General features: G+C 35.9%; 1 protein-coding gene across 1 annotated transcript; it reads right to left on the bottom strand.

Moving 5' to 3' along the window:
* Positions 1–1,171: 1,171 nt before the first annotated feature.
* On the bottom strand, positions 1,172–22,498 carry LOC110026169 (protein FMP32, mitochondrial-like). The gene is made up of 7 exons (XM_020727017.1): positions 22,167–22,498; positions 21,908–22,039; positions 21,750–21,809; positions 2,834–2,910; positions 2,677–2,733; positions 1,490–1,556; positions 1,172–1,407 (listed from the first exon to the last, which is right to left on the bottom strand). The coding sequence occupies exons 1-7, from the start codon at positions 22,302–22,304 to the stop codon at positions 1,288–1,290; spliced, it is 651 nt and encodes a 216-aa protein (XP_020582676.1). The 5' UTR covers positions 22,305–22,498; the 3' UTR covers positions 1,172–1,287.
* Positions 22,499–23,262: the final 764 nt, after the last annotated feature.

The following is a 23,262-nucleotide window of genomic DNA, read 5'->3' as shown; positions in this document are numbered from 1 at the left end:
AATTATTAATAAATATAAATTATAACATCTAAATAAATTATTTTTGTTTTATAACACACTAATAACAATATAATAACAATAGTATGAAACCAATAACACACTAATAACGCAATTATACACTTTCCTAACCCGCGATATAACACATGAGAAATATTTCGTTTGTGTTATACCTTGGGTTATAACGCCGCCCTACGTGTTATACAACCGCCTTATAACTCCCCTAGTCCGTGGTATAACACGTTCGGAATATTCTCATCGTTTTAACTCGTGGTCTAGCGGATTATTTCGTGTGTTATGTTGTAAATTTAACGCATTATTTTTCAAAAATCACGTGTTATAGGCGATTTTAATCGTGTTATATGGCGATTTAACAGTTCATTTTCAAATTTCACGTGTTATAAACGATTTAAACCTCATTATTATAATGTTATTAACTGTTCGTTACATACAATTTAATACATATATATTTATAACTTAATTATATGTATAGATTCAAGCCGGGATCTGCTGGGGCCGACGATTCAAGTCGGGTCACGTTAAATGAGCTTTTTTTTTTAATTTTCTTTGCACAGTGGGACCCACATTCCAGTTGGATTCCTCTTATTGAACTCCGCAAGAAATTGTCCCTCTGGAGTCCTGATGTAATATTTCTTCGACGGAAGGAGACGAGTAGTATAAAATTTGATATGTGTTTGATAGGCAATATAGGGTGTTCTCTAAATTTCTTAAAAATTATTTCTTTTATAATCAAAACAAGTGAAAACAAAAGATGTGTTTTTCATTTACAATCAACCAATGAGAGAAGATTATTTTTGTTTTCACCTACTCTAAAAGAAAAAAATAGAAATTTAGAAAGCATTTGTAGACTTGAGAATTCATGTTCATGGGTTATGCATCAATGTTATAAATGTAAATTGAACTTTTAAATGCAAAAAAAAGAATTGTGCAGTATGTAGGTAATTAAAGAGTGTACACATTTTGTCCAATAAGCAGGGCCTATTCTTACAGAATTTACAAGTCAATTATCCAAATCCAAAATTCTATTTTAACAGAATTTACAAGTCAATTATCCAAATCCAAAATTCAAAGTAATTCACAATTGGATTTAACAATCAACCCCCAGCTAAACAAAGCTAAGCAATGCAAAAAAAAAAAAAAAATTACAATTGACCCCTTCTGACATCCATACACCCCAAAAGAATGACAATATTGAAACATCATATTCATATCTTGCTTCTAATATTCTTATATCTAATTTTCAAAACTCTGAAAAAAAAAAAACTGTTTCTACATCAATAACCGGATAATAGCCAGACCAACTGCAGATAATGAAACCAAGGTGCCAACGCAATACTTGATAACCTCATATTTAGCAGCCTCCAATTTAGCTCTTAGACCATGAATTTCCTGAAAAGAATGCCATTTTGAAAATAAAAATTTATAAGCAAACAATACATATAATTATATATATAAGTTCATTTTCACTCACTCCATCAAGCTTATTAGTGAGGTTGGCTGTTTCACTGCATTGCTTTGTAAGCTCATCACGCAATCGCCTGCATTAGTCAGCCAAATAAAAATATATAAAAAAAAGAACCAATTTTGAAGCCCACACTTCTTTTGAAATATTATTTAAAACAAGTGAACAAGTTCGTGAACAAGCTCTCAAGTGACGCTATTCTAACTCGTTCATGAAAAATATTGTTTAAATGTTTATTTTTATGCTCGACGATCATTGTTTAATATGTTTTTTTATTTTTCTCAACAAGCTGCTCATATAGAGCTTAAGTGAGGCTCAATTAAAACTCAATGAGGGCTTGTTTATTTTATTAAGCAAGCTGTTCATAAATAAGCTTGATAAGGCTGTATGTAAACCGAGCTCAAATTGAGCGAGCTCGAGTCAAGCTCAAACATGGTACTTATAAACGAGTTTGAACCCGAACAGAGTCCTAAAACCTATAAATGAGCTCAAAACAAGATCAAATAAGTTAGTAATGAATGAGCTCGAGCCAACAACATCTGCTTGGCTCGCTTGGTTCATTTGTAGACCTACAAGAAAAAAAAAAGGATGTCTATTTTTTATTATCAAGTTTTATCTGTCAGGAAACATTAAAGCATAAATTTTTCCCCGATTTAAGATGAGCACACAACTTTGTTAGGTCGATTTTCTCTTATTTTGTTTATCCAAAAGTAACTTGTGTGAACAATATGCATTGAAAATTCCAATCACATACGTGTAGTCCTTCGTTACTATAAGAGCACAAAGAACAAATTTATATGATAGAACGATGTTTTATTTCACGCAGCATAACACCACACATCCACAACACAGAACTACCAAATAAAATGATGATAAGTTTGCAAAGGATTATATGAGTAAAAGAAAATCATATTTTACTAAATTAGAAATAAAATAAACGAAGATTTACATACATGCCACCCAATTCTTGTGTACTTACATATCTAGCATCTAAACTCCAATTTTCACATTAATTAAAAGGAGCATTTCGCTTTCTAAAAGTTAAATAGTGTTATTTTTGTCTGTGATATGAAAGATTTAAGTGATAAAAAATGTAAAAAGAACGTTTTAGTGTTAGATATGTAAATACATAGGAATTAGGTGGCATATATGTAAATGCCTATAAAAAAAAATTCAAAGTACTCAGTTACACATACCCTCTTTCAAGGTTTAGATCTAAGCGTTGTCCTGAAGTAACCTTGTCAATCTCATACCTGTTGAAGATGGATCATAAATAGAAGGTATGATCAGGCAAAACAGTTCAGAGAATAAATTCAAGTTTAAGGAAAAAAAAAAAAAAAAAAAAAAACCAAACTAAGCTCGCCACGCATCTTTTCGATGTCCACCTTGAGCTTTTCGGTTTCACGCTGGAGTAATGAAAAATGGCGCTCCTATACAAAGTGAGAATAATTAATAATTAGATATGAAAAAAAGAATGTCTGAGTGAAAGTTTACAACTAATCCTGAAAGCCAAAAAACAAACAAACGAACAAAAAGTAGCTTGATAACATACAAAGTAAGAATGAACACAAAATTATATTGCAAACTGTTCGCAGGCTTCACGCACCCGAGTTCTGATATAGGAAACACTTAATTTGATATAAAAAATAGAAGGGTCCAAACAAAATAATGTGCTAGGATTAATGTTCCAAAAAATAATGTGCTAGGATTAATGTTCCAAAAGGCCACTACAATATCAACCTAAAGCATATACAAAATATGAATGGGAAGCACAAGTTGTTTTTAATTCAGCAAAGTTTTTGTTCAGGAAAAAGATTATATACTCCTTTTTTTTGGCATTTTATATTGACATTACAACGGTCATATTGACAAAATCATAACTTATGATTAAGATTAATGTAGCATGTTCTTATAGTTAAACACACTTGATTAAATATTGAAATATAATTGTAGTTAAGCTAATGTTAATTTTTTTTGTTATTGGTCCTTCAATATTTTAAGTGATGCATATCTATTATAATTTTATTATGTGAATGAAGATATTGACATGAGTTGTTTTGATTTTACCTTTTAAATTGCTAATTTATAAGAATATCGTGCACATGCCATGTTGTGACCTGCTTGTTTATATTTTGTCGAATCTTCATATTCATGTTGTCTATTTCTAGAATTAGTTTTATGCTTCATAGCTATTAAAAGAGAAAATTTTGAATCTCAAAATTGTTTTAACTGAATAGAAGAGAAATTAACTCGTTTAAATGTGATGAATTCAGGGTCAGCTAATCAGGTTAAAATGATTCTATACAAAAAAATTCAGAAAAGAATAAATTACTTCGGTTCAAATTTTAACTATACTCACCCATCAGTGGAGACGTGCACCTGATAAAAAGTCGGAAGCTAGCTCGTTTATTATTCATTCCATTTAAATAAGAAATTGAAATTTTTGAACATTTTTTTTAACCTCACAAGTTAAATGAAACAAAATTGAAACAAACAAATTATTTGTTGTTCAACAAGAAACATGTTAAAGTTTTGACAAATCATTTGTTGTTCAACAAGAAACATGTTAAAGTTTTGATATTAGATTCGATAATGGATGCTATATTGCATAATTATTTTTTAAAATCCAACTTATTTAAATACTTATTTAATACTGACACATTTTATACTTATTTATAAGATTAGGTTACTTTCTACTCTTTTTTAAATTTTTGACATATCATTTGTAATTGTCACTTTCAATCTCCATAGTTTGTTCGTTCGAGGTCATTAAAGTTGGGAAAACATAAACATGTGTTAGGATTACACTAAAAATCAAAGCATTTGAAGGTGAACATATCTCTCCTCCAGTCTATGGGACAGTGAACACTATTCGTGAGTGCTCAACTTAGTCCTCAATGCATCTTCTATGATACACATCCATCAGCCCATCACAACCCACATCCCACATCCCACATGTCCATGTTTTTAATCCTACTATTTTAGACATTGTAATGGCCCTCAAACCTCTGAAATTTCTCCATTCTCAGTTCCTTCTATTCATACTATCATCATGTTTAGTTGAAGCTTGTTTAACTTATGACAAATAGTACGATACTATCTCCAAATTTATTAAATTGCGTGATTATTTAGACAGCTAAATTTATTTGTTCATATGATAAAATACATGAAAATTCATTTAATAATCATTTGTTTACGAGTTTGACTATTAACTCATTTAAGTACTCGTCCGATTAATCTTGGCAACCCAAGTACAAAGCAAGCTCAATTATTAATTGTTCTAAACAAATCAAGAATGAGCATATACATGAAAGCTTGGTTCAAGCACATGCCAAACATGAACGACTTGATATATAGGGGCATTTGCATGCATGCCACCAGATTTCTATGCTTTTAAATAGTTAACACCTGTATTTTAATTTTCATATATATACCACTCAAATCTTTCACATCACGTTAAAATACCACCATTTTAACTTTTAAAAAGATAAATACACATATTCATGCATAGATAAGTAATATGTATGTAAAAGTTGAAGTTTAGGTGTTACATATGTAAATACATAAGAATTGAGTGGTATGTAAGCAAATCTTCCTATTAAATAGCCAAGCAAAGCCCCATGGTACGCTTGACTCGATTATAGCCATATGCCTTGGCCAATAAATTTGAAAGCAAAAATTCCCAGGACAAGAGGATTGCTTGTCCATCATGATTTGGACCTACCAAATAACAATCAACAACATTCACCGCGCTACTTCAGTTTATATAAACTCATTAGAATCACAATCTGAATTTACATTTGTTATCATGAAATTGTACTCCATTCAATGGAAATGATAAAAGTCCAGGGTGAATCATAAATCAAAATATATAAATCTTTTGAAAATCTTTATTCCTCATATATGTGAAACTTCAAACAAATTGATCTATGGATCTCATCCTCACCGTATTCCAATCCATTTCCCGTTTATCTATATAAAACTAATTTGTTTTTTCTTTCCCATAATCGCATCTTAATCCAAATTTGTTTTTTCTTTCCCATAATCGCATCTTAATCGTTATGTAATCTTCCAAATAACTTAAAGTCTAAGCTGTGCATCAAAGAAAAGGAGGTTTTAGATCATCATTAAAAGCCATGCATCAAAGTTGATCTCATTTCGATAATAAAAGTTTGGGGTAGGAATTTGATCATCATTAGAGCAAATCATTCATCATTTTAGTTGAACATGGATATTTGATTATGAGGAAAATACGTCAAAATAGTTAAAAGATAATCCTGCACATCCCCAACTCCATAACGGGCAAAATAACCAAGCTTGAAAATTTCATGGCCAAAACAAAAGTCAAAACACGTCTATAAGAAACATTCCAAGATCATAAACAATGAAGAATTCTTGAGCTAAGCGAGAAAAAGTTGAAACCTATAAATTCACTAATTTGAGTAGTTAAACAAATCTTAACGATACTGGAATTAACTTAACAGTGATAGAAGACTAAAATATCATTATTGAATTCAAAAACAGAAATAGAAATAGCAACAGACGCAACTAGGGGAGGGGATGGTTGGTGAGGGAATGAGAAGTGGAAAATAGTGGTTGGAAAGCAGAAATAGCATGGAGACTGTTTCCTAGGTTCCGTAAAGCAAACAAGCTGCCACAATCGATGTGAAAGGGTTGTTCAGATCAGCAACAACCAAGGAGTGGCTGGGAAAGCTGGAACAGCAGTGGGCTGCTGTCCCGTGGCCATTGGGATGAAGTAAAACTGGAGCCGGTTTCGGGGAGTGGCAACAAGTAGGCTGCGGCGGTACAACAAGAAAATAGCAGGTGTGCTGTTATCGGATGGCAGCAACATTATGGAAGGTTGGGAAGCAGTCTAAACAGCGAGGCAAGCGGGGGAACAGTGGCGGTAGTGAAGAGATGGATGCGTGGGCAAGGCAAGTCGAGATAACTACCCCTCCGGACCGAGATACAGCGAGAGCACCACTCGGCCCTTAGCAGCGAAAAACCACCTCGGAACAAAATATAGTCGGAGCACCACTCGACCTTGGATACAACCCTAGAAGAGAAAAACTGAGACGCTGATGGGTGTCCTAACAAAAACACAAGCAAAAACTAACCCTTTAAATTCTAATACAACACATATATGAAAAAAAGACTATAAAGAAAGGAAACAAAAGCTGAAAATATGCTAAAAAATAAAATATAACATAAAAAAAGCAATTCGGCAATGTGAACCCGCGTCAGCACAAGCCGCGGATCGTGGTATTCAAAACCGCGATAATGTTACTGCAATAACTTGCGCTCTGCATTAGGTCGGCCTCATTGAAGGTGATGGGTACATTGTAATCTACCGGTAAGTCGAGCCTATAAGTGTTGTTATGCTAAAGTATGTCCTGATAGAATAAATACTCATCCTATTTGGCACAACATGAGTTGTAGTTGCATGAGGATGAATATCTACACAAACTAAGCCTTGAGCAATCAAATCTGTAATTGATTTTTTTCACTCGTACTCATCTGAGTGTATATGGTAAACAAGTATGTAAGGAGAGGTATCTTCTTCTCTGGTAAGACCTAAATCCCATTATAGGATGTCATTCCCCAAAAAGATCTTAAGGTGATTTCCCACATTGTAGTTCATCCATCCGGTCCGATCATCTGTCGGTAGGTACACTGCTGAACTAATTGTACTACTCAGATGACACTATGTAACACAAAAGAGTCTCATCCTTGACATATTGGACCTCTCTCAGTATGGGCAACTCAGAAAGTAGACAATATACCTGAAAAGTCTGAAATCCTCTTACCTAAGGTTGCTCAGTGTCTAGTATCGGTTCCTCAAACTCATGACTCTTTTGGATTTCCAATGTCAGCCATGTTGACGCTCCTCTCAATTCCTACAAAATGATAGTTCGAGAGATCACAATTTCATACTCTACAAAAATGCAATTACCTTGGACTCACTCCCTTGTATAATAACTACAAAATGCAATTACCTTGGACTCACTCCCTTGTATAATAACTACTATTAATTCAGTTGGAGTAGCTCTCATGGGGTCAACTGGAATCGTCGGTGTCTCTACCTCGTTGGTTGGAAGTTGAGAATCCTCTCTAAAAACTTCATCTTTTCCTGGTTTAATATTTATTTTTTCAGTTACTCCCTGATAAGTGAAGAAAATATTCTCTTGTTTGTGCATTTTGATTCCATATGCTCGAATTATGACACTTGAAACACTTCCTGACTGGGACAAATTTGGGAATGCTGGTTGGCTCCACCTATTCTCCATTCAGAATTAGTTTCTCCCCATGTAGAGTTGGCTTGAATGCTCTATTGGGTGGACTCTTGTTGCACGATCATGGGGTTAGACTCTACATGTGAAGTGTGGTGGTCATTTGATAATGTTGTCCCTTCACTTTTGAAATTAGGGTTTGCACATCCAGACTGCTATGAAGTGATAGGTACGGGCGCTGCATCTCCCATTTCAACTTGGACAAAGTTGTGATTTTATCTTTTCTCACATGATGGCGCGCGCTTCAAATTTTCCCACCAAAATAACGTACGTTTATTTACTTGCTAGCAGCTCGTTTCATTATTTTATCCCGTAGGATGTTTTGTACTTAAAAAAAAAATTCACGATATAGAGCCACTCGATGAACTCGTTTGAATCTACGTTGTCGTCAAAATGTGGCAAATCCACAATTACTTCAAATTTCTGATTTCTTAGATGTTTCTGGTCAAATCTTCGGGGTAGAGGTTCTTCATTCTTGAAATCTACATGGTGAAAGAGAATTGCTCCATTCCTTCAATCTAGCTAGTTACCGTTGTAGCAATGGGTGACCCATCGAATTGCCTCCTTTTGAATACGACAAACTCTATTGCAGTCGAAAGATTTCACGCTACACATCAATCATAGAAGGTTCCTGGAATCCCCTTTGTGGATTTCTCACAAACGGTGTCGTAGCATTTCCTCCCATTCAGGTCTTTGACAATTATCTCTTTGGTGGCGTGATTAGGGTTTGGGAGTGGGTAAGTGAAAGGAGGTGTGTAGGGGTGATGTAGGGTGGGGAAGAAAATTTTTGGGTGGCCGGTTTGAAAAATCAGCAAAACAAAAGATCTTTGTGTTGAGGTGGGAATTGGGCATTGGTGGATGCTAGAAACCCAAGAATATGATTAGGGTTAGGCTAGCTCTGATACCAAATGATACTCGAATTAACCCAACAAATGATAGGAAAACCAAATATTATTGCTAAATTCAAAAAAAAAGAAATACAATTACACAAACAGAAATAAAAATAGAAATAGACATGATACAAACACAACTAAAATTGTATCCCAAGAGTGGCGCTGGTAGGTAAATGGTGAGTGGTTAAAAAAGATGGTTGACAAGCAAAAACAACAAGGAAAGAGCTTCCCAGGTTCTAGATAACAAATAAGCTGCCAGAATTGATGTAGGAGTGTCGTTCAGATCAGCAACCAAGGAACGGGTGGTGCAATGTGGCGACAACAAGAGAGAAGGGAAGGAGCGGCTGGGAAGGCAGGCATAACAATAGGTCGTTGTCCCGGAGAATTGGGATGAAGTATAATAGTATCTGGAGCGGGTTTCGGGGAGTGGCAGCGAGTAGGGGGCAGCGGGCAACAAGAAAACAAAAGGTGTGTTTTTTTCCCAGATGGTTGCAGCGATATGGATAGCTGGACAACGGCCAAAACAGCAGGCCAAGGAGGGAACGGTGATGATAGTAAAGAGCTGGATGTGTGGGCAAGGAAAGTCGGAGATAACTACCCTCGGGAATGAGATATAGCCAAACACCACTCACCCTTGGATGCAACCCTAGAGGAGGAAAATCTGGACGCTGACAATTGTCCTGACAGAAACAAAAGCGAAAAACTGACCCTCCAAACACTAATATAACACATATATTGAAAACGACAAAAAGAAAGGAAACAAAAACTGAAAATTTGCTAAAAAAAATAAAAATAAAAATAAAAAATGCAAATCGCCAATGCGAATCTGCGTAGGCAAAATCCGCGGATAGCGGAATTCACAGAACCACAATAACTTGTACCCTGCGTCACTTAATCATACGAAACAAAGTAAAAAAGGGAATTAAAAAAAAACTATTTGCAAGCTGAAAATAATTAATAATCAAACAACAACTAGGCCAGGAATATGTTACGCCGGTCCAGAAGGGATAGGATGGGGCCCAAATGGCTTAGCCAAGCCGGCCGACTACCTGAGAAGAGTTTAGCCCTAAGTGGGGCCCGTCAATCTAATAATCATGTATGTAGGGAGCGGAATTAAGGGGGGTTTGGGGGAAAATTTTGAATGTGTTTTATTAGAGCTAGTCACCTAGGGTTTGAGTTATGTTTTGATTCCTACAATTTATTCCTTTTGTCTTTTTATTCCTAGAAGTGTCTAGGATTTGTGGAGAGATGATCTACCTCTAGAATTATAGATCATCCCTTGTATCTTGTTTGTTTGCTTTTGTATTAATAAAATTAGTCCTAATTTGAAATTTTCCACCTAATGCTTGAAAATTATTTGTTGATTTTGGCTCCGGTTCATGTCAAATTGCTACCTGAGCAAGATCATAGAGAGATGATAGCAAGGAAAGTGAATGCTTTGGAAAAAGATTGGAAGGCGAAGTAGAGCAATTTAAATTCAGGATAGACCAAAAATTTCTCCATTGAAAATTGAGTCGAGAGCTTGGAAAAGATGATGAGGTGGCTTATTGAGATGCATTCAAGACCACATCGATGGACCAATTTGCAAACACTAACCAAGCGTTGACCGAAGAATTCTTGGCAAAATCAAAAGGGAGAGAGATCAGAAGAGATGAACATGAGGAGGAAAGCAAACACCATGAAAAAACCCCTTCTAGGGCTCTAATGGGGGTGAATTAGAAATTTTTTATGGAGAGAGTTGGGCTGAAACATGGAGAAGGGGTTATGCAAGGGGTGTAGAGGAGCACAAAGAAGGAAAAAGAGAAGCCATGATGGGGTATGGCTATGATCGAAAGAGGGACTTTTACTCTAGATATGTGGGGGGACACCAAAGGGAGAAGAAATTGGGATGTAGATTCTAGAGTTAGGAAGTTGAAGATGGTAATCTTCGAGAGAAAATACACACATGGGTGGGTGTACTATGAAAAGCGATATTTCACAATGAATGGGCTACAAGGGGAAAGAGCTCATGACGACAAAATTATGTTTGGAGGGGAAGACCCTAGCATGGTTTGAGTGGAGGGATGTTATTACCTAATCTGCTTGTGGGAGGAATTTACAGATTGCTTATTAAAATGTTTCCAAGTCATTCGGGAATGAGACTTACACGAGTAATTTTTTGCTTTAACTCAGGAGGGGGTTATTATGGAATATAGGGAGAGATTTGAGTTATTATTGAGACGACGGGGGAAGATTTATAAAGTAGTATTGGAGAAAATTTTCATTAAGGATCTAAAGCCCAACGTAAGTGCAGCGCAATGATTGCTGAGACAGCGAGAATCAGAGGAGAAGATGGAGCTAGCCCAGATGGTGGAAGACAAGAACCAAATGGAGAAGGCCGACAAAAAAAACACACACAAAGATTCCACAAGAGCACCTCGACAACTACGACACTGATGACCTAGACGATGTCATTTCAGAAGGTGTCGAAGGAGATGAACATGGGGGTCTGTCCAAGGGTTAACTTCAAGGGCCTCACAGGGGCAGAGGTGCGGGAAAAAAGAGCAAAGAGATTATATTTTCGATGCAATGAGAAATGAGCACTAGGCTACCAGTGCAAGGATCGCATGCTCCAAGTCCTTGCAGTTCGTGATGGGGAGGAGGCCATTATTGAGGAGTTGGAGGAAGTTGTGGAGAGAGAGGAGCATTAGAATTGGATGTAGCAAATGTGTCCCTCAACTCAGTATTGGGATTTATTCCAAATCACATCATGAAGGTGAAGGGACAAATCAAGGAGTAGCCAATAGTGGTGTTGGTGGATAGTGAGGCCACCCGCAACTTTATCTCAAATCAGGTTTTGGATTCGTTGTGGTTGAAGTTGGTACATATAGGAAAGCTTTGGGGTCATGATTGGGATAGGTAGGGTGAAAAAAAGTCGATGGAAATACAAGGGATTGGTATCGATACTACAAGGCCTTCAAGTAGTACAAGAATTCCTTTCCTCGAACTTGCAAAGTACTGATGTGATTTTCGGAAATGGAAATCCCTTACTATGGAAAGTGGGGTGGATGGGAGAAAGATGGTGCTGACAGGGAATGCTAACTTGTGAAGAATCATGGTCTCGGTCAAGATGATATGAGTAGGGTTGGACTGTTTGGTGGAGTTGCAGAGTGTAGAGAAGAAACAGAACCCTGATTTAGTAGAGTCCCGAGTGTGTTCAGCAGCTTCTGCAGCAATTCTCCAACATCATTCAACAGCCTAGCAGGTTAACACCGTCGAGGGAGCACGACCATGTCATTACATTGAGGGAAGTTGTTCCTCTTATCAGTGTCAGATCGTACCACTATCCTCAAATTCAGAATGATGAAATAAAGAGGTTGATGAAAGGATTATCAGGCCCAGTGTGCATCTTTTTCCAGTCAAATTCTATTGGTGAAGAAAAAGAATGGTAATTGAAGATTATGTTCGGACTACAAGTCCCTAAATAACAATTCTATTGGTGATGGTAGTTGAAGATTATGTTCGGACTACAAGTCCCTAAATAAGGAAGTGTACTAGAAAAGTTCCTATTTCCGGGATTAAAAAAGTGTTATATGAACTTTATGGAGCAGTTATCTTCTTGGTAAAAGATCTAAAGTCAGGGGGATACCATCAAAAAATGGTGAATCCAGCTGATGTGCACAAGACACTATAAAGACTTATGAAGGACATTACGAGTTTTTGGTGATATCGTTTGACCTTACCAACGCTCCAGCCACTTTTCAATCTCTCATGAACATGGTTTTTTAGCCTTACCTCATGAAGTATTTTTCTGATATTTTTTTATGAAATCCTAATCTACAGTCTTACAGAGTCAGAGCATATGAGACACATGAGGACAATATTGGAGACATTGAGAAGGCATCAATTGTATGCCAACTTAAATAAATGCTTATTTGGTGGAATACCTAGGGCATGTGGTGACCAGGATGGAGGCGGCAACAGAGTAATCCACGTAAGATGCTAGTCCATGGACTAGCCTTAGAAGAGGAGCTTGAAGGAGTTGAGATGATTCTTAAGTCTCAACAGATGTTACCAAAAATTTGTGAGAGAGTATAGCATGATTGCATGGTCGCTAACACAGCAGCTGAAGAAATACAACTCCAAGTGGCTGGAAGGAGCGACATGGGCCTTTGAATAGCTTAAGAGAGAAATGACCAACATTCTGACATTAGCAGTTACAAACTTTAGTAGATCATTTGTGGTAGGGACACATGTCTGGACTGGGGGCAGTACTCATGTAGTACCATCGACCTATTGCCTAATTTCAGCTAGGTGCTCATTGTTAGTGTGAGGCTCAAGTTTGCACACGAGCAAAAATTGATAACTATTGTCTTAGTCATTCAGAATTGGCATCTGTATTTGTTTGGGCGACAATTTATAGTCAAGGCATACCAGAGGAACTTGAAATATTTGTTGGAGCAAAATATTTGTTGGGGCGACAATTTATAGTCATACCAGAGGAACTTGAAATATTTGTTGGAGCAAAGAATGGTGAATGAAGAGCATCAAAGTTGGCTGTCTAAGTTTATTGAATATGATTTTAAGATCCAATATCACCTAGGAGTGGAGAATAAGACTGTGGATGCAATATCGAGTAAGGTGGAGGAGCCCCAACAGACAGCTTTATCAATACCCCTACTCTTAGATTGGGGAGGCATGAGGCAAGAGAGTGAACATGATGAAGAGCTAAGGAAGATTAAGATAGAGTTGCCACAGGATCAAAACAATCATCCAGGATATGTAGTGAGGGGACAACAACTACTCTATCAAGGACAATTCGTGTTATCGAAAACATCAGAGTACATCCCCAAACTATTGTAGGAGTTTCACAGCAGCGCCATTGGAGGCACTTAGAGGTACAAAAAACGTACCGTTGATTGTCGGCAAAGCTATATTGAGAAGAAATGCGCAGAGATGTAGAGGACATGATGGCGACAAACAATGTGTGCCAAGGACACAATTATTTGATTATGATGCCATGAGAGATATTGTAATCTCGAGTTTTACCTAAGAAGGTTTTGGAGAAAGTGACAATGAATTTTATAGACAAGAAATGGATTTACTGTGATGTTGGTGGTAGTGGATCGTTTGAGCAAATATGCACACTTCATTCCATTATGACACCCATACATTATTGTCTCAGTCGCTACTTTGTTCATACATAAAGTTGTTTGTTTGCATGGTGTTCTAAAATCCATTGTAACATACCTGAAAATAATGTTATTCAACCATTTCTGGAAGGAACTGTTCATATTACAAGAGACAATCCTAAAGAGTACATATAATCCCCAGACGGATGGCCAGACGGAAGTGTTCATCAAGAGTGTGGAGACGTACCAACATTATTTTGTATTAGAAACGTTGAAACTTTCGGTAAGATGTATTTCTTAGCCTGAGTATTGGTACAACACTTTATACTATACTGCAACACAGACCACTCCCTTCAGGATTTTGTATGAGCGAGATCTACCTCACTTCATACCTTAAGGGCATAGCGCTACGCCAATATCCAGTTTAGACCAAGACTTGGAGGAGAGGTATAGGATATTGGCAAAGCTCAAAGGACGTCATCTGAGTGCCCAATAGATCATGAAGAGAAAGTCTGGTGGCAAAGAAAAGAGATACAATTTGAGTATAAGGATAAGATTTATTTGAAGATGGGACCTTACCGACAAAAGACACTAGCCAGGAGGAGCAAGAAACTTTTCCCATGATATTTTGGACCCTATGAGATTGTGGCAAGCATTGGAACAGTTGCATATTGTCTGAAGTTACCACCAACATCATCATCGATCAAATATTTCATGTATCACAACAGAGGCATGCTATCAAAGACCACAAAGCCTTGTCTTCACCACTACCAATGTTGACAAAGGACATGGTGGTAGTTTTAAAATTTTTGGAAATAAAAGAGGTGCGTTGAGTGACTGGGCAAAGAAGGTGTTGATTAAGTAAGAAAATATATCAAATCATGAAACAACGTGAGAGCCTTATGAAGTGATCCAAAACCAATTTTCATCATTCTATCTTTAGGACAAGCTAGTCTGGGAGGGACCAACTAGTAAGTTGGTCCAAGAGGGACCAACTGGGACCTAACTGACCCAGCCAAGCCGATCGGTTTCCTAGGAAGAGTCTAGCCCCCCGGGTGAGGCCAGTCAGCCCAATAATCACATAAGCAAAGAGAGGAATTAAGGGAGCATTTGGGGGAATTTTATTAAGGCTAGTCATATAGGATTTGGGTTATGTTTTGATTCACACAGTTTCTCCCTTTTGTCTTTTTGTTTCTTGCGGAGTTAAAAGTTTTTGGAGAGACAATCTACCTCTCAAATTGTATATCTTACCTTGTATATTGTTTGTTTGCTTTGGTATTAATCAAATTAGCCATAATTTGAATTTTCCCACCTAATACTTGCAATTTTTTTTGTGCTAATATTGGCTCTGGTTCGTATCAAAACATGCAATAGAATATAAGGTATGTAAAAGTATAAATTTCTTTAGTTTCAAAACAATGACAATATGTTTGGTTTAGATATGTATGACTTGTTCCCAAAACACGAGCATATGAACTCATTTTTTACCAAAAATTTTGGCAAGCATATAGTTTTTCTTGGTGAATGCCATACAATTAGAGTTTTACTGAAAGGATTGCATTTTTAACCATGAAATATTCAAGACACTTTCCCCAATCAAAATAAATGATGAAATTATATAAGGAATGATTGACCAGGTCTCTTTCATCTAACAGGAGTACCACTCAGGTTAAAAAATGTTTTCTAAAGACGTTCAATAAATCCCGTCAGTCTCATTCTAGCACCACACTTAGAGTAAATGAGCCAACCCGACTCTTAAGCCGATCTGGACTTGGCTCAATAAGTGGATCGTAAATTGAACTTGATAAGCTAACAAGCCAAGCTCGAGCTAGCCCCAACTCAACTTGTTGGCTCATGAGTGGTTCTTTTAAAAAATAAATGTTATAAAATATACTCAAAATAAATTAAAATTTAAGTATTTATTGATAAATTATTAAAATATATTTTTAAAATGATATTTTATATTTTATATCAACTGATCTATTATTAATTCTCTTCTAAAACTTCATTATATTTGCCATTTTATAATAACACTAGCTTGATTTAATATTATTTTCTTTTTTTCATATTAAGCATGCCAGCTCAAACTCATAAAATTAAGCTTGAGTTTGAGCTCAATTAATTAATCAAGCTCAAGCTCAAGCTGAGGGCGACTAAAGCTCGAAATGTGCCTACCCACACAATGAGCCGGCTCAAACCCATAGAATTAAGCTTGAGCTTGAGCTCAATTAATTAATAGCTCAAGAGCTCAAGCTGCGGGCAACTAAAGCTCAACTTGAGCCTACCCGCACCACTGTAAAAGTATTTTCAGGAAAAAATAGCAGCACCCATGAAAGTAAACTGTGAACCAAGATTCTAGCAAGGATATTTGGCCCTTAAAAAAAGTTGGAGCATCCAAAAAAAAATTTGATTAATGTCAACAAAATCTTCACTGTACTAGTGAAGTGATAATTAGATCATTTTTATCAAAGGATTCAATTTAATCAGGATGTGAATGCACTAGAAAATCTGATAATCATTCAAGCCAGTGACAGCACATCTAGATTTAAATAGAAACCGGAACCTCAAAGAGATTTTGAAGGATCCAAGAAAAGTGCGAGAAATCAAACACTTGCATAAAAGAGTGTATATCACGGAAAATATTTGGAAAGGCCAGATTGCCAAATAGAAATTTTTTGGATAAAACAACAAAACTGATGGCCTCAAGAACCCTAAAAGTTCTGATATGAAAAAAATGGAAATCAGTCAGATCAGTACATAGAGAAATGAGCCTAACAGGAAAAAAGAAGTCAGGCCTCTTTGACTGGTGCCGTTCGCAATTGCGTCGAGACAATCAACAACTCCATTGATCGGCTGCAGAGATCGGTTAAAAAGATGGAGCTAATGGGGCAATACTAAAGCATATCCTTCAGTTGGCATCTGAATAATCGTTCGCAATTGCGTCGAGACAGTCAACAACTCCATTGATCGGCTGTAGAGATCGTTTAAAAAGATGGAGCTAATGGGGCGATACTAAAGCATATCCTTCAGTTGGCATCTGAATAACGTTCAGACGTGGGTGAGAGCCGGCTTACAGATCAGAGCACATGTCTCGATAGCCTCTCGCAGGACAAAGCTGCGGCAGGTGTACCGCGCTGCGGCAGATGTACGGCCGGAGATCCGCCGCCATGTTGTGCACGTCTCTCGGCTTACCAGCAATGCTCTCACGCTTATCAACTGCCTTGATCCCAAAAACTGATTCATTCATCTGGAACTATGGAATTAGGGCTCTTTATGAAAAGTTTGTTGCTCTTCTCATGAAGAACAAGGTAGAAAAGAAGAATTATGTCTTGAAGGAGATGTAACTTATTCTGAAGTGCAAAATTCATTCATTATGGAAGCAAGGATTCTTGGGTTGAAAATGGTTGTTATGTTTGTATCATTATTCGTCTGATTCGAATCTTCTATGTTAGGCATAACTGCTTCTGTGGCATCTTCGACTGCTTCTTACGCTTCACTTCGTCCGCTTAAGCCTCGACTTTGGCACTTTTGGGCTTCGACACTCTCAGACTTCGTTCTTTCGGGCTTCAGCATTTTCAGTCTTCGACACTTTTGGGCTTTGACATTGTTGGGCTTCGGCACTTTTAAGCTTCGGCACTCTGGGGCTTCGACACTCTTGGGCTTCAGCCCTCTCACGCTTCGGCTTTTCGGGATTCGACATTTTTGGGTTTCAACACTCTTGGGCTTCGGCCCTCTTGGGCTTCGGCACTCTCAGGCTTCGACCTTTCGGGCTTCGGCATTTTTGGGCTTCGACACTTTTGGGTTTCGGCATTCATAAGCTTCAAGCATTTTCTGGCATCGGCACTCACGGCTTGAGGATTTTTTGTCCCAACAATATTATCAGCTTCTTGTTGGCAAATTGATGCTTCCTGATCAGTTAACATCAATTTGAGAGGGGGTGCAAATCAAGAAGAATGAAAATCAAGCAGCTAAATTAAGAGTTTTCTATAATTAGAAGGTTCCTTATTTCTAATATCTTTATTATGATATATTTCTCTTTTAGCTAAATATTTAGATTAGGAATATGTATTATTAAGCTGCCTAAAATAGATTATATGCACTTTATTTTGTATCTAAAATAGATTTTAAGATGGGTATTTAATGGAATGAAAGCAAAGGGAAAAGGAATCGAGCCTACTAAGAATTCAACCTATTTTTCTCAAAACTTTGACAACCTGAAGCCAATTTTAAGTTGCCTCCAACATAATATTTAGGACAAAAATTTCAAACAAGAATATTTTTTATCAGCCACACTATGGTGATGTGCGGGTACATCAACACCTCCCTGAGCGGCGATAAGGCCTCATACATGGTTATGCTCCTTTTAATAGAGAAATAAAAGGCAATTTTTTTAATACAGAAAGCATCCTTTAAATCATTCTTGTAATAAATCACGCGAGTTATGAATCTCACAATTCAAATGACCCTTCTTTAATCTTGCACAAGCTAACATGTGCAGCTTCAATCCCCAACTTTAGACGGTTAATTTTCTTCACAGACTGTTTTTTCAAATTATTTTTTATCAAAAAAACAGGTCAAAAACGTGCAAACCAATAAAGTTTGGAGGAATTTCATTAGCTCATGAGTAGAGAACAGTTTGCACAATGAATTACAAAGAGAGGAAGGGAGAAACTAAACTATAGTTAGGGTTTAGGGAAGAGGAGAGAGAATGAGAGGAGTTGATTGTGAGTGATTTAAGCTAATTACAATATGATAGAGGAGAGTAGGTACACATGAATAAGCTTAAGAGTTCTAAGATTGAATTAGAAGGCTTGAGTCTAGGGAGTGGTCATAAGTCCCTAGAGCACAGGGGTCAATTTATAGACTCTCAAATTATAAAAAGGTAAGTTTAAAACTTACTACGCATCAATCGTTAAGAACATATCACACACGGGTTTTATAAGCCCATTTTTCTTCATCTAACAATTTTAGTTTCCTGGTGCATATTTCTAAACTATCATTCATAACATAAAAAAGGTCACAACAATATTAACAGTTCCACTCATTAGATGCAGTATTCATGTCATACTATTTCTATATAAAAAGGATTAAGTTTTTCCAACTGAGTTACCTATTTGACTTAACTTTTATGAAATTCTTTACAAAATCATCAATGTGTTATTTGGTTATATTATCATTTATTGAATCAAATTTTAACTCATTAAGTGTATGTTTGAACAAAAACTCCAATAACCTTAAATTAAAAAACAAAAAAAAAATCCAGAAGGATGAATAGTACACTTTAGAATATCCTCAAAACTTTTTTTACTGAAATATAAAAGAATCAGCACAAATGCTATGCCTAACCAACATTTTTGGACGTGAACAGAGATTTGGATAAGGGTAATCAACCCAGCCCCAAATTTGGGCCCATAAGTAAAAGATGCATGAAAAAGTTATTATATAAATATTTTAACATGCTAGTAAGTGATATGTATTCATTCCTAAAAAACTAAGGACGATTCCTAAAATTTAAAAAACTTAGTTCTTTTCGTTTTCATTTTGCACCTTAAATACAGTATTAATGACTTGAATTTAGAGATAAAGAGTTATTTCTGCGCATTCTTAATCATTTTAGATAAGTTTAAATTTAAAATTATTTATCTCTATACTTCTATAAATAGATATTTTTAAGTTATTTTGGAAAGGCATTAAGATTTAAAAAAGTTTTGAAATTAAAAATTTCCTCCAAATCTGGGTCATTTTTATTTTTTACCTTCTCTGATTATTTCTGTAAAAACCTGAAAGGGTTCAACTTGTACTATAGTAACCAACAGTCAAATATCTTGTCACACAAACTCCAGCGCACTCCCAACACCTTCTCCAACAGCTGAATTCCTCTTCTTTTTTGCTTGACACAAGTGCACAAAAATATGGAGACAAATTTCATTTTTACCACTGTCAGCTCATAAAAAATAGAGAAAAACTGAAATCACTCGCTGATTTTGAGGAAAAAAAACGAAGGAGCCAAAGGTATTTGCAAAAAAGAGGAAGGAAAATTGAATTTTTTCTATCAAAATATTGGCTTGAATTTGGGATGCTTTTCAATTTAATTTAATATATCAGTATTAAGTCTCAAAAAATGTTTGTTTGTTTGTTCCCCCACGATGGTGTGGGCAATAATTTATTATTTGGCCCTATTTTTCCTAAACCCTATAAAATCCACTTAGAAGGAATAGCAAATGAATAGAGACAACCTTGCTAGATCTTATTTTCCTGGATTGTTAGGTTAGAAAGTCTACCGGTCAGCCTTGATTGTTGTTACGCGAGTGATACATTTTTACATACTAAACAACCAAGGACAAAATTTGAGATCCCATTGGAAGGAATACAGCACCAATCCTATCCAATAAATATTATGAATTAAAAATTCGCTGATAGTTTGACAGAACTTATATATAAATAAATTTGATTGTTAATTTTCTTCAAATTGGAATTCACACATGTGATGCTACAACAAAGCAACACAAAAATAAAAAATAAAAAAAATAAAAAAAATAAAAAAATAAAACTTCAAATTTATCCTCAATACACTATCCAACATGAAACAGGTTTAGCCTTATTGTACTGACTACCATTTGACAGTATTCCCTATTGCAACCATCAATGTAAATAAATAAATTATTGCTCAACAGCACCTTTGTAGGCATGTGTTGTCATATATGAAGCGAAAGATAGAGAAGCCAAATAAACCTCCACATGTTATGAAAGCTCGCGATATGATTAATCTAGAAACTACGTTAAGACTGAGAAAGTCGGGGAAGACAATCTTAATAACTATTGCTCATATATCAGTACATCGGATCATAAATCCATAATGTACATGCAAGAAATAATAATCAATTATGAAAACAACCCCATTTCAGGCTTTTTTTCGCTAATGTTACCTTCTTTCCTTTATGTCATCACATCACTGAAAGGGCGTTCCTTAAAAAATGTTCCTCCTTTTTAGTTGCCTTTGAATTGCATAACCAAAGCTAATGATAAAAAGTTAATGAAAAGAGAAACAATAATAATAGAAAGGGAAAGGATTTCGAATGCCTAATAAAATAGAATAAAAGGCTACATACCCAAAAAAGGGACAATTACATAAATGGCACTTGAAACATTGCTATTTACTAGCAGCCTCTGGAATTACATCCATATTTCAAATTCTCACTCAAATATAAAAATTCATGATAAAACCCCGCCCATTTTTTTTTCATTTTTATCAAATTCTCAAAGGTTTGATCGTGGCATGTGAAAAAGCATCAGCTCCGGTAGTTCAAAAAAACACATAGGTGCTAGTTCCATAAATAGCAATATTTTGAGAGTAGTTCATATAATTATCCAAAAAAAAAAACTTAGTACTTCAAAGGCTCACACCAAAAAAAAGATACTACCCAATCAATTATAAGTGAATAGCAATCCACATCATATAAGCATTTCACAGCTAATCCATTAGCTTAGCCACATTGGTTAACATAAATTCTAGACATTTGTGTTATATATTAGGAGTACATGCAACAGCAAAATCAGAAAATGAATTGCTCACATCTATCAAATTGATGAACATAATACACAAAGTCATTGTGTCAAGCTATGGCAAAGCTCATATTAGACAACATAATTAAATTAAGGTAAAACTACTAAAAGCAAATCCCTTATAAATTATATTTACACAAATTTCTATTTTGCAAAAGTACTCATAAAAACTTCATAACAAACAAAAGCTATCCCTTGCAACCTAGACAAATTAATGGCACCGAGAATACATATTGATATTATTGTAACGCTTCAATAAGTTTTATTTGCTTCTGCATTGCATAATCACTTCTAATGATACAGCTTTCAGGAGAAACCAAATGTTAGACGGCTTTTGCACCAAAGAAAATCTTTTTGTTTTTAATAAATCAATAATCAAAACACCAAGCACCATCCAATCTATATATCAAACCTGTAAACTCTGTACTTCGGATTTGAATTTGGAGAGGTTGGCATCCTGAGCCATCTCACTCTGCAACCAAAACAACCCTCACCACATCAGTAACAATACATTCCACAACAAAAGCACAAAAAAAAAGAAATAAATGCAACAGCATCAAGCTCTCGCACCATCTTCATTCGCTCATTAGACACAAATGAATTCGACACCTTCTCCAGGCTATCATTCAGAACTTCTTTGATGGCCGCGGTTATGGCTTCCGCCTGATTGGAAGAAATGCCCTGACCCTCAAGTTTCCTCACCTGCCAAACCAACAACATCATCACAACTTCTTCTCACAAGCAGTAGATCAAACACCTACTAGTCAACACACATGCTCCCTAAAATAAGCACATAAAGAACAAAACTAGATGATGAAAGAAAACAAACCATGCAAAGAGTATCCACAATGAAAGCCCGCCTCCCATCCACACTCAACTTAACCCACTCAGACATCTCCCGAACTTGATTGTTCATAAATCCCACCGCCGTTCTTCCTCCACGGCAAGCAACCAACGCTGCTGCCATCCAGCCTCCGCCAAAAAAAAAAGCAGAACCAGAAGTACAAAAAGAAGAAGAATCAACCGCCTGGAATCAAATCTCGGACCATAGAGCACAAGGTCAAATGAGGGCAATTCCGAATCTGATTTGCCTCGTGCAATTTATCGATGGGGGGAGGGGTGTTGGATCACAGAGCGCGTTTCCCTGGTTCTTCTGACTTCGAGGGGTTCTTGCACGAGCAGAGTTATATAAAATTATTTAATATTTAATATATTTAAAATTGTAAATGAAAATTTACATAAATTTTACGTAACTCCTATGTATTTACATATAGAATAGCTAATACATATCATATTTTCTGGGCATGAAAGGGGAAAAATTTGTGCGGTGTTGCGTACATTTTTTAGGTTATACAAGAGGTATAAGGGAGTTATTTCCGTATTATACCCTCTTGCAACCTCTATGTAACCTTCTGTAACATATCTGTAACCTACAAATAAATTCTTAATATATGAAAACAGAAGCGCGGAGCTTATGTAGGTTACAGGTAAATTACAGAATGTTACATGAAAATTATAAGAGGGTATAGCGAGAATATAACTCACTTATACCCTCTGTATAACCTCTAAAACGTACGCAGCATTGCTGCGTACGTCTTACACGCACAATTTTTTCCGCATGAAAGGGTGCAGTTCGATGGTATTTTCAATGTGAAATGAAAGATTTGATGGTGTAAATATTACAAATAAAATTTAGGTGTTGGAGATGTAAATTCATAAAAATTGGGTGATCGATATGTAAATGCACCTAATTATAGATGCAAATTTATTGAAGATTTTAAAATTTACATCACTTCTATTTAAAATTTTCATTTTTCTAATTTATTTTTAAAATTTTTACTATAACAATTATATTCTCTTTAAAAAAAATAAATAAATAAGTCGGTTCTCAAGTATTTTTAATTCATAAAATTTAGATTTAAATT

Source organism: Phalaenopsis equestris, unplaced genomic scaffold (genome assembly GCF_001263595.1).
Source record: "Phalaenopsis equestris unplaced genomic scaffold, ASM126359v1 Scaffold000354, whole genome shotgun sequence".
NCBI lineage: Eukaryota > Viridiplantae > Streptophyta > Magnoliopsida > Asparagales > Orchidaceae > Phalaenopsis > Phalaenopsis equestris.
The sequence above is the reverse complement of the archived record's forward strand: the minus strand, read 5'-3'. Positions and strand labels throughout refer to the sequence as shown.

Excerpts from the sequence above, each read along its gene's own strand:
- LOC110026169 (XM_020727017.1), bottom strand. The coding sequence starts at position 22,304 with ATGGCAGCAGCGTTGGTTGCTTGCCGTGGAGGAAGAACGGCGGTGGGA. Across the intron at positions 2,734-2,833 it reads AAGATGCGTGGCGAGCTTAG|GTATGAGATTGACAAGGTTA; the intron begins TTTGGTTTTTTT and ends CATCTTCAACAG. Across the intron at positions 1,408-1,489 it reads TCACTAATAAGCTTGATGGA|GAAATTCATGGTCTAAGAGC; the intron begins GTGAGTGAAAAT and ends CATTCTTTTCAG.